This window comes from Berghia stephanieae, chromosome 4, assembly GCF_034508935.2.
Source record: "Berghia stephanieae isolate SIO BIC M18660-M18661 chromosome 4, UCSD_Bste_1.3, whole genome shotgun sequence".
NCBI lineage: Eukaryota > Metazoa > Mollusca > Gastropoda > Nudibranchia > Aeolidiidae > Berghia > Berghia stephanieae.
The window spans coordinates 37,847,819-37,862,318 of record NC_088363.1 but is presented as its reverse complement, the minus strand read 5'-3'; the positions used below and the strand labels follow the sequence as shown (position 1 = coordinate 37,862,318).

General features: G+C 36.2%; 1 protein-coding gene across 2 annotated transcripts in view; it reads left to right on the top strand.

Annotated features, from left to right (window-relative positions):
- The window catches only part of LOC144970509 (uncharacterized), a 34,195-nt gene extending 20,748 nt beyond the window's left edge, over window positions 1–13,447 (top strand). Inside the window, exons 4-7 of one of the 2 annotated variants that reach the window (XM_078910225.1) lie at window positions 9,809–9,963; window positions 10,665–10,767; window positions 12,214–12,345; window positions 13,281–13,447. In XM_078910225.1, the coding sequence (XP_078766351.1) occupies window positions 9,809–9,963; window positions 10,665–10,767; window positions 12,214–12,345; window positions 13,281–13,359 (469 nt within the window). In that variant the 3' untranslated portion in view covers window positions 13,360–13,447. Of the gene's footprint in view, window positions 1–9,808; window positions 9,964–10,664; window positions 10,768–12,213; window positions 12,346–13,280 lie in introns of those variants that run through there. The other variant, XM_078910224.1, reaches the window with a different exon arrangement.
- The last annotated feature ends 1,053 nt before the right edge of the window (window positions 13,448–14,500 follow it).

Here is a 14,500-nt window from a genome sequence, read left to right as displayed (position 1 = left end):
CTTACAATCGCATTCAGTAATCAAAATATACGCACATCTATGCACGTATAAAATAAACATACATTAGAGAGGTACATAACATCTTAAACCAACAAACAAATTTCTCTCATTGAATTTTTATTTCAGCAGGTCGAACATTGATCAGCAAGGTCTTTGGAAAAAATCCAAATGAGTCTGTTACTTAAAGAAATAAATTAGTTTTTATATAGCACAATATCCAATAAATGTGTTCAAAGCGCTTTACAAGGACAGGGAGGTCTCTGGTCAACAGCAACATTTAACATGTAGGACGGGACATGACGCCTGTTAGACGATATTACAATTTTTTTGGGACAGAGACAACATTTTTAACGGTCAGGTACTCATTTTACACCTGAGTACGGTGAGAGTTTGTGAGTAAAGAGCCTTTTCCAAGAACTCAACTATGCGCCGAGCGAGGCTCGAACCAAGGACCTTCCGATCCGAAAGCGAGTGTCATACTACAAGACCTGGCGCTGATATGACCTTAATGTGTTGCAAACGCCGTAAAACCCTTTAAAAGAATTAAAACAATACTACAAGACCACATAGCCATTCTTATGTTGCAAACAGTAAATATTATTCATAGTTGCTCACGTTGAAAAGACTGGTATAGCAGATTATACATACGACCATCACGCATCACATATCACTTATGTAGCCAATGCTTTTTCTCATTATACGTGCAAAAAATAGTGCTGGTATGAGATTTATATAATATGAGTGACGGAAATGATAACATTGTGACATTCATGTGATATAATATAAGTGACAAGTGGTGAATAATGTGTGATGAACGTTACGTGTGCTCTCCTAAGATCTCTTATTTAATCTGTAAATATCGCGTCTGCAATCATTCGCTTTATTATTTTTTAGGTGTTTTTAATGTTTGTAATATAAGTGGCGGACACAATTGGGATTTCCCCGGACTTGTTGATAATAATAACATGATCAATCACACTTTAGGGATTAAGCTTTTTCAGAAAGGCTCAAGAACACTAAATACAATATAAAGAATAATAAAGTAGCGAGCACCACCAATTCAGTGAACGTAATAAAGACATGTTAATTATTTTGAAGTACATTTACAAATTCACATACCTTATCATTAATTCATTCTTTCGTTCATTCATCTGTGTTTATAAAAACACAACTGAATGAGCGAAAGAATGAATTAAGAAAGTGAACTTACTGGACTAATCAGCCAAACTCGTATAATAAAACATATTTATTCAAATTTTGTCCAGAAAACTCGTCCTTCAAATATCGATCGATTAAAATGACCATCAATCTGTCCAAAAACTCCCAATCCTGGGACTTCAAGGAAGTCAGCGTCCACAACGAGAAAGTTTCAGGATTGAGATATTTAGACACAATCAAGGTGATTTTAATCTACCGATAATAGAAGGACCAAATATTTTTTTAATGTATTTTATAAAGAGTTCGACAGTGTTGCTGGCGGTTTGCATGTTCAGAGGCGTCGTACCACAGTCTGAATAGTCTGAATATTCTAAATGGTGTAAATAGTCTGAATTTTGTATTCATGAGCTTAATATCGTTAGTTTGGCATGTCAATGCAAAGCGGCAATGGATTTCGACAGAACTTGTGGAAAAGGCTAACGATTTTAGACAGGGAGGCTTTAAAATTTGATAGCTAAGACCATCTGGATTCTATTTTGTTGGGGACTGAATGAGTATTGATTTAATTGTTATTTTTTTATCAGGTCATTCCCGCATTCGTACGGATTGTGTAGAGTTCTCTGCCCTCCTTTTTTTCTCATCCGGTTGAGTGGCTTGTTTTTCTTTTCGATCGAGCATATTTTACCGCGAAAGAATAAACATTTTAAAATAATGTATTTGGTAGCTTTTATCTCTATATTCAACACTTCATTTCGTTTTGAAATTGTGTTCGTACACCCTTAATGCCTTTAAAAACTGAGCATTTATATAGGACAATATCCACTAAACGGGCTTAAAGCGCTTCGAAGGGGATCCCTAGCCAACAGCAACACTTACCTTGTAGGACGGAGACATGAGGCTTGTAATGCGATATTACAACTTTTTTTCGGACATAGACAAAGCTGTTAACGGCCAAGTACTCATTTAACACCTGAATTCGGTGAGATAATGTCAGTAATGAGCCTTGCCTTTCTAAAGGACTTAAATATGCGCCGCTAAGAGTGAGACTCGAACTCAGGACTTCAAGGTACCACTCAACAATATAGCCTCTAAACAGTCCCAAATCAAGCCTATAATATACTATGTGGGCAACTGTCACAATACGGTATTATGTCACAGTGAAATTAATGCTAAAAATTGAATTTAGAATTCTTTAGTTATTTGTAGTCCTTCAGGGGCATTGGGACCATAGAGCCGGAGTTTATCCCGGTTTCTATAGCGTGAAACGGACAATAGCAATTGCTTGCTATTCTTTGGATAGGCCGTTAGTCTATCGCAAATTGCTTTCCGCCAAATCTAACAGACTCAGCTACCCATTTACTGCTGGGTAGACAGGGGGGGGGGTGTCAGAATAATATCGACTGCAACCGGATCGATCTTGATCCCTTTGCGTATGAAGCGAGTGCTCTACCAACTGAGCTATAAGGACCCCCGAATTTTGAATGCTTTTCCTAAAAGCATGGCGTATAGGCGTCTGATTGACCACGTGTGCCTGTCATGGACTTCATTCACTCAATCCTAGAGATTTTTGCTACTTTTCAATATTGGAAAAAATGTATTAAAATGAGTTTGTAAATAGATAGTTTTATTCGACTATCATTAAAATGTAAAAATTCAAAACATTAGCCAATAATTTGTCTCAGAAAAGTGTAATAAATAGGCATGGGTGTAAAAGCAACCTGGGTAAACTACGGATATAGTCGGTGTTAGAGTTGAGTGAGTTATACAGTTAACTGTCATATTCTGGAAAAAAATCGTATTTAAAAATTGTCCAGAAAACTCGTCCTTCTAATATCGAAGAGTGAGTTATACAGTTAACTGCCATATTCTGGAAAAAAACTCGTATTTAAAAATTGGCCAGCAAACTCGTCCTTCTAATATCGATCGATTTCAATGATCCTCATCTTGGTAAAAACTCTCAAATCTGGGACTTCGCAAAGTCTTAGGGTTAAGAGTTTTTGCCAGGAAGAGGGTCAATTAAATCGATCAATATCTTTGAAGGTCGAGTTTTCTGGCCAAATTTTTTTAATGCGAGTTTTTCTAGGGCACGGCAGATAACTGGCTAATTTAGGTCATTTGCTCGCCTAAGACTCAACAGGCTAGACCATATTAACGACACAAAATCTTTGAATAAATTCCTGCCTTCAAATCTTTTTTTTCACTTCACCGTTGGAGACTGGCAACGCTGTAGTAAAGAGCCCTTCAATCAGTCACACAAATCCCGGCAAAATTCATAGTATTTAATTAACGTTGCGAATCTAGGTCGAGCGATTCTCTCACATCGTACAATCCTCTCTAAACCCATCCATCAAATATCTCCAGAAATTCATAGAAAATCACGGACCGCGCGCGCGCGCGCGCGCGCGCGTGTGTGTGTGTGTGTATTATATGCAACCAATACGTGACCCATCGTCTCAAAATGATGTTATGTAGGAGTAATCCACATGTGACTTAACTTGACTTCAGCCTCTTGATTCCTTGTGGAACACAGGGGCCGCAACTCCACTCTTCCACATCTGACCCGGCTTTTGGAGGTCTTCCTTATCCGGGCCCAGGTCTGTCCGGTTGCCTTCAACTTAGTCTCGATGCTTCGTCGCCATGTTTGCTTTGGTTGACCAACCATCCTCTTTGCTCGCGGGTTCCAGTCCAAAGTCTGCCACATGTGTGGGTTATCAATGTGCCGATAAGCCGCTCGTCTTCGGATCACTTTAAACGCTTCAACAGTCATAACGTCACTTCCCTCGTAATGACGCATGGTAATTTAGTAACTGGCTCTCAACTATCGGAACAATGGCGGACACCCTTATGAAATATTTCTCCGACGAGCATAAAAGCGTATCCAGAGGACAAAAAAAAAAACCATTATAAATCTGATCATGTTTTGAATTTTACACATTCTGATCACAAGACATATGAAAAGTTCTAGCCAGCAAGAAGAATAAAAAGTACTGATTTTCCTGTTTAGAACCACGATGGCCGCCGTTGCTGAGCGACGTGACATCAGACTGTTGAATCCAATTAATAAATTATTTTCATCTTCCTTAACATAACGAACGCAATATCCACTAAACGTGCTCAAAGTGCTTTACAAGGGGTCCCTAGCAAACAGCAACACTTAACACGTGGGACGTGACATGACACCTGTTAGGCGATATCACACCTCTTTTTTTCGTACAGCGACAACGCTGTTAATGGCCTGGTACTCATTTTAAACCTGAGTATGGTGAGAGAATTTGAGTAAAGAGCCTTTTCGAAGAACTCAGCTATGCACTTGGGACTCCAACCCAGGGCATTTCGATCCAAAGGCGGGTGTCATACCACTAGGCCACATAGCCGCTCAACACATAATACAAAAATGTAACAATCTATCTATCTATCTATTTACTATCTATCTATCTATCTATCTATCTATCTATCTATCTATCTATCTATCTATCTATCTATCTATCTATCTATCTATCTATCTCTCTCTCTAATATATATATGTTATTTATTTATTTTTATTATTATTATTACTATTTAAAAACTTTTTTTCAAAAAACGATAAATTAACTTTTTGAATCCAAACCATTCCGACATAACACTGTGTTGGTGGCGATGGGTCACCAACGATGATGAATTTATATTTTTGTCTCCCTGATTGAGGCTTCTATAATTTAGGATTACCATAATCTTGACACACATAATCACGTGGGAGAGATTTAACGTTGACCTGATTCTGTTTGTATAAATTGTATTATAATACTAACCACCGATTGGGCCATAGGAAATCATATATTCTACATTTTGCATTATGTTGTCTCAAAAGAGAGATTGAATAGCTAATTTCGATGTGGAATGAGGCGATTTATTCACGTATAGTCACGTTTAATCATCATGATTAACGCAGACAATAATTGTGAATTGATATCTCAAACTACTTCCTCTATCAGAGGAAAATTATTTATTGATTAACTATGCACTATATAAAGAAATCCAATTAAAATATGTTATATTATATTGTAAGTTGTCTTAGATAAAAAGACAGAAAGATACATTATATATATATATATATATAAAATATATATAATATAATATATATATATATATATATATATATATAAGAAGAGAGAGAGAGAGAGGGAGACTGACAGAGAGAGAGAGATAGAGACAGAGAGAGAGAGAGAGAGAGAGAGAGAGAGAGAGAGAGAGAGAGAGAGAGAGAGAGAGGGTAATTGGTGTAAAGTGTATTTACAAATGATCCAGTACCCATGTCTGATTAAAGAAACAGTTTTGTTGTTTGTATCATAAAGAATGTGACGATCTTCCTAAAGCAGGTGCTGCGATGTGGTCTTGTGGTATGACACTCGCTTTTGGATTAGAAGGTCCTGGGTTCGAGCTTCGCTCGGCACATAGTTGAGTCCTTGGAGAGGCTCTTTACACACATTCTCTAACCGTACTCACGTGTAAAATGAATACCTGACCGTTAACAGCGTTGTATCTGTCCGAAAAATATTGTAATATCGCCTAATAGGCGTCAAGTACCGTCCTGCATGTTAAATGTTGCTGTTGACCAGGGACCCCTAGTAAGGCGCTTTGAGCACGTTTAGTGGATATTGGTCTGGATAAAAGGTATTTGTGGCAATTCTCCTACAACAGGTAAAGAGAGAAAGAGAGAGAGAGAGGGAGAGAGAGAGAGAGAGAGAGAGAGAGAGAGCGAGAGAGTGTGTGTGTTAAAGAACACCCCCCCCCCCAAAAAAAAAAAAAAAAAAAAAAAGATTCCGTTGCGCCGCTCTGAACTCAAGGATTCAACTCAAACCTAAGACCTAATATCATCCGATATAAATGATAGCATGAAATTATTACTCTTTTAAAGGGAACCCCATGAATCAGGTTAAAGGACAGATTCACGTGCTTTCATTAGCTTCTTCCCGCTGCTGGGCAATTTCATTTGGAAGCCATTCGCAGCGATACTACTTTATTTATTACACCAATCTGTCAATCCAAATGGCTAGGTCCAAATAAGAAAGTAGGTCATAAAATCTAAAGGTACAATTCTTCTATGTCGAAGCCGTCAACAGTTTATCCGGTAAATCATTTCTCATTCCTTTCTCTCTCCACTCTGGCATTTCTACGACCATATTTTATATCCGCATCTATCTTCACTTTGAACACAAAGTTGCCATATTATTTTTGTATAACATGCCAAACAGTTTGTAGAAAATAATAATTACAAATTAGTAGGCTAAAAAATGGAAAGTGTTGTAAGGCATGATTTTTTTTCTCTAAAATAAATAAAATAAAAGTAGAGATAATAATATGCATTTCTTATCACACTAAAAGATAATTTCATCATTTTAATTAAGAATAAAAACTCGAAAATTTGGTGCCTTTGTCGTGTATTTGTTTGTTAACTAGATACAATAGAATATTTTACTAAAACTTAATTCTAAATAAGAATTGCCAAAATACCTAAACCAAATGATTCCATGTTAAACGTTTAAAAAAATACAAAAAAAAAAAAAAAAAAACACAACAAAAACAACAAACAAACAAACAAACAAAAATCACCCCTCCTCCTTAACCTCAAATTTAAAAGAAAAGCACCCAAATCATCCGAGTTTCTGGAATTTGGATTTTAAAACGTCAAACGGACAACCCCTCCCTTCTCTTGCATGACGTGGGAAGACAAAGTAGAATTGACAGGGTCTAGTTACGTACAAATCATATCTTGCTTTCCCTTAGAGCACCTAGATGATAGTCGTAGGCTATTGGGTACAACAGCAGCACACGGCATACATCCATTCATTTTGTACTCACTTTGGCCACTCGCTACTTAGCTAATTCATCCCTTTATTAAACCAAACCCATTTATCTCTTTATTCGTCTGACTGCCGATTAATCCTTTATAGGAGTTTGACATAACACAATTTACCCAAGTGTGATCCATCCCCTCAATGGGGTATCGTGCCGGGCTGGACAAGATGTAGAAATTTGAACTTATGCTATATTCTGAGACCGATGTCTACATATAAGCAGGTCTGACATCCGAACACAATCATTGGCCTAGTTTACATTGTTGTAATTGATGATATTTTGTGTCTTTTAAAAAAAAAATTCCTTAAGACAATGAGCCAATAATGAATTGGGTTATCAGATCTGCAAAAAAGTGCACACCAAAAGAAAAAAGAATAAACTTTATTTTGTGATTTGTTCACAGCAAAAATATTGAAATTCTAGTGATTAAAAAAATACATTCAATTTTTAGAATAAATTTCATTCCGACATCAATCCATTTTGAGACGGTGGGTGACATTTTGGTGAGAAGATTTATTCCATATGTTATGTCTAATATTTTGCGTCAATTTTTGAGTTTTCCATCACAACAATGAGCCCATAAGGAATTCGGTTATCAGACCTGAAAATATGTGCACATTGAGTGAGCCTAATAAACTCATCTAAAAAAAAGGAATAAATTTCATTTAGGGATTTGTTAATAACAAAAATATTGAAATTCTAGTCATTTTTAAAAACTTTACATTCAATTTTTAGCATGACTTTCAATCCGATATCATATCGTTACGAGAGGATAGTTTTGGCGAGAAAACTTTATCTTTGAATATGAATAAATTATCAAGCTGAAGAATATTATTCCCGAAACTTCCAAAAAACTCTCTAATGGACAACGTGGCTCAGCGGTAAGGTGCTTGCTTCGTACCCTAAAGGTACGGAGTTTGACTGACTACCCGTCGCGCAGTGTGGCCTGGAGCAAGTCACCTAGCCTTAGCTTTGCAGCGCTGCACTGCAGCTGACGCCTGGGTTAATTCAGTCTTTCCTTGGAAAGACAGGCTTCATGTCTCGTCCTACATGCCAAGTGTTGCTGTCGGCTAAGGACCTCTTATAAAGTGCATTTAGAACGTCTATTATATGTTATTTTACCTTTAGAGTTAGTAGGCCCAAGGACCCTGGGATTTTCCTAATTTCTATCGCGTGGAACAGACAATATCAAAAGCTTTGGATAAGATGATAGCCTATCGCAAAGAATTTTCCGCCTGATCTAAAAGACGCAACGTGAACAGAATGGTCAGAAATAATCTCAACTTCACACATTATCGATTTCGGCCCATTTGCGTGTGAGGTGATTGCTCTAACTTATTGGGACCCCCTTTGTAGAAATTGCGCTAAATATATGCTTGTTTTTAGGCAAAATGATAAAAATGTGTTTCGTAATTAAGTGGGAGCGAGGTTGTCATGTAACCATTGATCAAGTTGTTCGTAAATTGTCTGTCACGGTATCTATTCATATATCAATTAACTTTTCAACGTGGAATTTAACTCACTTGTCAAAGAATCAACTATCAATCTAGTAGTGGCTATAAGTCTGGATTTTAAATGATGACACGGAAATTCCATAAAAAGTCGTACAAGGTCGTGGTAGTTGTAAAAGTGATAATGGTGGTGGTGGTGATGGTGGTAGTGGTGGTAATGGTAGTAGAAGTAGGAGGAGGAGGAGGTGTTGTAGTAGTAGTAGTAGTAGTAGTAGTAGTAGTAGTAGTAGTAGTAGTAGTAGTAGTAGTAGTAGTAGTAGTAGTAGTTGTTGTTGTATTGTTGTTGTATTGTATATTGTAATAGTATTACTAGTAGTAGTAGTAGTAGTAGTAGTAGTAGTAGTAGTAGTAGTAGTAGTATGTAGTAGTAGTAGTAGTAGTATAGTAGTAGTAGTAGTAGTAGTAGTAGTAGTAGTAGTAGTAGTAGTATAGTAGTAGTATAGTATAGTAGTAGTAGTAGTAGTAGTAGTAGTAGTAGTAGTAGTAGTAGTAGTAGTAGTAGTAGTAGTAGTAGTAGTAGTAGTAGTAGTAGTAGTAGTAGTAGTAGTAGTAGTAGTAGTAGTAGTAGTAGTAGTAGTAGTAGTAGTAATAAACGTCGTCTAAGACAATAGTTGTATCTGTAGTAAGAACATCTGTGCTTTAATGCCCTGTCGGGGCAGGCTGTTCGTTGGGGATGGTTTTTTATCTTGTGTTTCTCTTTTTGCTTTTTCTAGCACTGTTTCATACACATTTTCAGATGTTTATCTTACACCAATGATTACTCTCTATTAATTTGCCATGTTGATATATTGAAACCAAAACGCGGTACCATCGATTAAACTATAGATGTTATTCTACTCAGTCCCAATAGAAATCAGCCCAATAATATACGCAATGAACGTGCTCTGTGACCAGGATGTGGCTCTTGAATTACTTGACTTGACTTCGGGGCCTTTACTTACGAGCATCCGCCATCAACTTATGTCGATCCTAGGCCATCTTCGGCTCGTCAGACAGTGATCGTTTCCATATCTATTTCGGACGCCCCAGCTTTTGTGTTCCTTCGGGATCCTACTCGAGGGACGAGGCCTGTGATGTTCCTCTCTGGGTCTTCTCAATGTTGACCAACCCATTTCCATTTCCGCCTCTTAATGTGGATGCTAAAGGGTTTTTGGTTTGACTTTCTCAATAAAGCTGAGTTAGAAGTGTGGTCTTGACGTCTGTGGAGGCAGTTTTTTGTGGACCTTATTCTTAATTCTGCCAAATAGAACTTGCTTGATGCATTAATCTATCTATCTTTTTTTTTACACATTGTGTCCCAACAGATCTAAGCCAAACACATACGTTATGAACGTGCTCCTTGATCGGGATGTTGTTCAAAACATTACCAAATTGAACTTATTTGCTGATCTGATGATGGACGTTGCCAACAGCCCTACAGTCGAATCCGTATACAAGTGCGTTGGCCAGTTGGCTGGAGGTAAGCTTTAGCTTTAAATTTTACCAATGTTATTTGTTGTCTTTCTTATATAAGACTCCAAGCGCTTAGAGTCTGGTGTTTCGGAGTTATAGCGCTATAAAAGTTTTGAGCATTATTATTATCATTATTATTATTATTATTATTATTATTATTATTTATTATTATTATTATTATTATTATTATTATTATTATTATTATTATTATGATTGTTATATAATATATCTTTGTGTTTTTTTTTGGCTAATTGTCAATTAACACAAAAATGTTTTTAAAATTTTTAAGGATTTAAAAAAAAGAACCATTTTGTTATTGGCTCCTTGGTACGATATCACTTCATATTAAGAAATCAAGCGATGTTGAACGCGATATCTACCAAATGGGTGACAATAATTGCAAACATTTCACCCCAGCCTTCTCTCTTCGGGCAATAAACTATAAACACATTACCACAACTGGAATTGACTATAGGCAGTGAAGGATATTGCAATAATAATAATAATAATAATAATAATAATAATAATAATAATAATAATAATATAATAATAATAATAATAATAATAATAATAATAATAATAATAATAATAATAATAATAATAATAATAATAATAATAATAATAATAATAATAATAATTTCATCATCATCAATATTATCACAATAATTGACTACTGTCGGAATGAATGATCCATATTTCCATCACCAGGCAAAGTGGCCACTCCAAACAGTGAAAGCTATCTGAATGACAAATATCGCCAAGCCGCTTTCTCATGGACGTGTGCTTTATCCTGGGAGGAGGGTGACATCAAGTAAGATCATCATTTAATACTGAAAAATATAAAAATGTGAAATTGAATGTAAGCTTCAAGACGAAAACAGATAATATGGACGTTTTTGAGATTCCCCTATATCAACAAAATAGGATGAATGAAACACTACAGACGAATGAGATAATGTGATAGTGGCGTTGCTAAGGTGAATAAGGTTTATTCATCTTAACAACGCCACTATCATATTATCTCATTCGTCTGTAGTGTTTCATTCATCCTATTTTGTTGATAAAGGGGAAACCCAAAACGTTTTCGTTTATTAAATTGAAGCTTACATTCAATTTCACAATGTTAATTATGTCTTCTAGCTTCGAGCAGCAACATTTACATTCCTTTTAGACTGATGCGTTAGTAAACTACATATATGACCCACGCCTTGAATTGGTATTATGTTGGGGTGATTTAGTATTTTTAAAAATTATGCCCTTAAGTCACGACATCAAAAGATATCGTCGCGTAGGCATTCCACGAAGGAATATGGATAATTCATCAAACACGATGTCTGATGTCAACAGGAATCACCCATGTTTTCCAAGTGAGCAAATTGGGGGTTAACAAATCTTGCCCAAGGTAAACAAAACGAAAGTGCCTAAAGCGGGGCTTGAACCCGGGACATTCCGGGTCGCAGTGCAATGCCTTAACCACTCGGCCAGTTTCATCATTGAGTACGTTGTATATATTCTGTTATGACAGCAAGTTGAAGCTGGTTGTCAGATGGGGAAACAAAATGTTATGCTTATCCGATTGTGAAATATTCTGTTTTGTAAGCAAGGTGAAGTGATACTAAGCCGCTAGAAGCTGTGGACTGAAAAAAGTAATAAACAAAAATGAATATAACAGCTTCAAAAAAAAAAATAAGAGCAAACTACCTAACACGGAACTTTTCGGGGTCAAAACCCTTCTTCAGCCAACAACTAAAAAATAAAGATATAAATACATTACTAACTTCCAGATAGATGTCATCTAGGATTCGAGTCCCGTTCTGAGCGGCGCAGTGTTGAGTCCTTTGGAAAAGACCCTTTACTCACATTATCTGGGCGTCAACAGCATTGTCTCTGTCGGAACATAATTGTAATATCACCTAACAAGCGTCGTGTTCGTCCTATATCGTTGTTGGCTAGGGACCCATCGTAAAGCGCTTTGAGCAGGTGAAGCGGATATCGCGCTATAGATAGTAGGCACTTGGCTAAGAAGCTCATAACATTGTCATCCGGAAGTATAACGGACCAACACCCAAAACTGTGTGAATCCATGAACGTTTATAGTCAGGTTAATACAGTTCAGTGAGCATTACTCATAAACGCGGATGGCAAAAAAAAAACAATAATAAAGACCTGAGTGACGTCATCTTCGATCTATCTATATAAATACCCATGTTATTTTTATACTCGTTGTGTGAGTGTTTATCTAATTTTATTCTCACAGAGAGGAATACTACGTAGCCGAAGCCATGGCCTTCCAGAAGAAACTCCGTGCTTTTGGCAATGGAGGTGTTGACATCTACAGGGCAGCCGAGGACATTCATGACTGGAGAGCATCCCTCTATGGAGAAGAAAGGTGAGATGTTTGAGTCCTTTAAGGCAAGTATATGCAATGCTGTATTATATATGATCGTGTGATGCTGTTGAAGATGATGATGATGATAATGACGATGACGATGATGATGATGATGATGATGATGATGATGATGATGATGATGATGATGATGATGATGGTAATGATGATGATGATGATGATGATGATGATGATGATGATGATGATGGCGATGCTGATGATGAGAATGATGATGAAGATGATGACGATGATGTTTATTATGATGATAATGATGTAATGCCAATTCTATTAAAATATTTCCACAATTAATTATATATAAGGTTGCATTGGTAAAATGAGTTTCTTAATTATTATATAAAATTACGGAACAATTTAATTACGAAACAGTTCAATTTAATTTGCTCCTTTTCAAAGCCACCCATGTGACTCGATCTGTTGTTATACGTGTTGAGTGTGACTGAGTCATTTTGAATAATCCTGTATTTTTCGATAATTTATACCTCAACACCAAATTCTTTTTACCTCGTTACAGATAAGTTATAGCATTGTTGTAATGAACAATATTTTGTGTTGGTTTGACAGTATTAGAAGGCTGGTTTTCCAACCGTTTTAAGTACATTTTATTTACTTTTTCAGATTATCCATCCATGAGAAAAATTGAAATGTAAATTATATTTTAAGTATCAAAAAACACAAGAATTCCCTTAGATATGTGTGAATTTGGAGTTTAAATACGATACAATAATAGATGGAATGAAAAAAAATAGGGGAAATAATCCTCAATATCTCAAAGTGAGAAAAACCGAGTTAGAGAGTATTGGATAACCACTCTTCATTTCCATCACAGCAATAAGTCCATATCTATTTGAATTATCAGACTTGCAAAAAAAAAAAAACGTACACATCGGTCAGACCTAATCTCTTTTGTCCTGTTACAGATACAAGTTCTTGTTGGACGCCAAGAAAATTCTGGGATGTGGACAACTTCATGTGGGCCCACAATGCTGTCGCATCTGACATCGAACTGAATTGTAACGGTATCCGATGCCCTCATAGTCATGGCCACGGACATTAAATAGGACACTGACCAAAATGCGTCATATCATCATGGTCAACAGATGGGCAAAGCGTATGATGGATGGGGAAGTCATGAACCATCATCTCCAGATGACGCATATGATAATTGATAATTTACAAATGATCCTGCAAAACGCAGGGAACGGATGATGACATAAGCTTTTGTTCTCATGTTTGTTGTTTTGTATTTTGTTATTTGTTTTTATGTTATGTGTATTCATTGTTTTGGTTGGTTTTGATTCTGTATTCATTCAAAAGAAATGATAGCGTATGAAGCTAATAACAAAAACAATGCATTGCCTGTTAAAAGTGTCTACACTATGATGATTTAGAACTCAATGCAAGCAAAGTAAAATCAAATATTATTTTATCTTCATACGTACTTTTGATAAAAATATACAAAATCAAAACAGCATTTAAGATACATTTTCATGACCATAAATGATGTTTTTTTTTCGTGATTCAATTTATTGATATTTATTTTACATCTTTACGATCAAGAGTTTTGAACCATTTCGATGTGAGCGAACCCCTATCATCTTGAAATGGTTTTAATAAACACAGTGTTATCGCTCACCTTGGAATTTGAGTTAAAGCCTTCTATTATGGGAAACTAACCGATTATATGATTAACAAAAATCAAAACGTAAATAGCAAATAGTTAGTACAAAGTCCATAACATCGAAAAGTTTGTACAAGCTATTCTTTAAATAAAACAAAGAAGGCAAAATTATGTGTTACATTTACTTTATTTATGTTCACGTGCGATTCTGTGGTCTCGTGGTATGGCATTCTCTTTTACATCGGAATGTCCTGGGTTCAAGCTTCGCTGGGCGCATAGTTGAGTCCTTGGAAAAAGCTCTCTATTCACATTCTCTCACCATACCCGGGTGTAAAATGGGTACCTGGCCGTTATTAACGTTGTCTGTGTTAGAAAAGATTGTATTGTCACGTCCCACATGTTAACTGTAGCTGTTGGCTAGGGACCCCTTGTAAAGCGCTTTGAGCACGTATAGTGGATATTGCGCTTTATAAAAGCTCAATTAAAAAAAAACACATTTCCCTTTAGTCATCTCAAAGG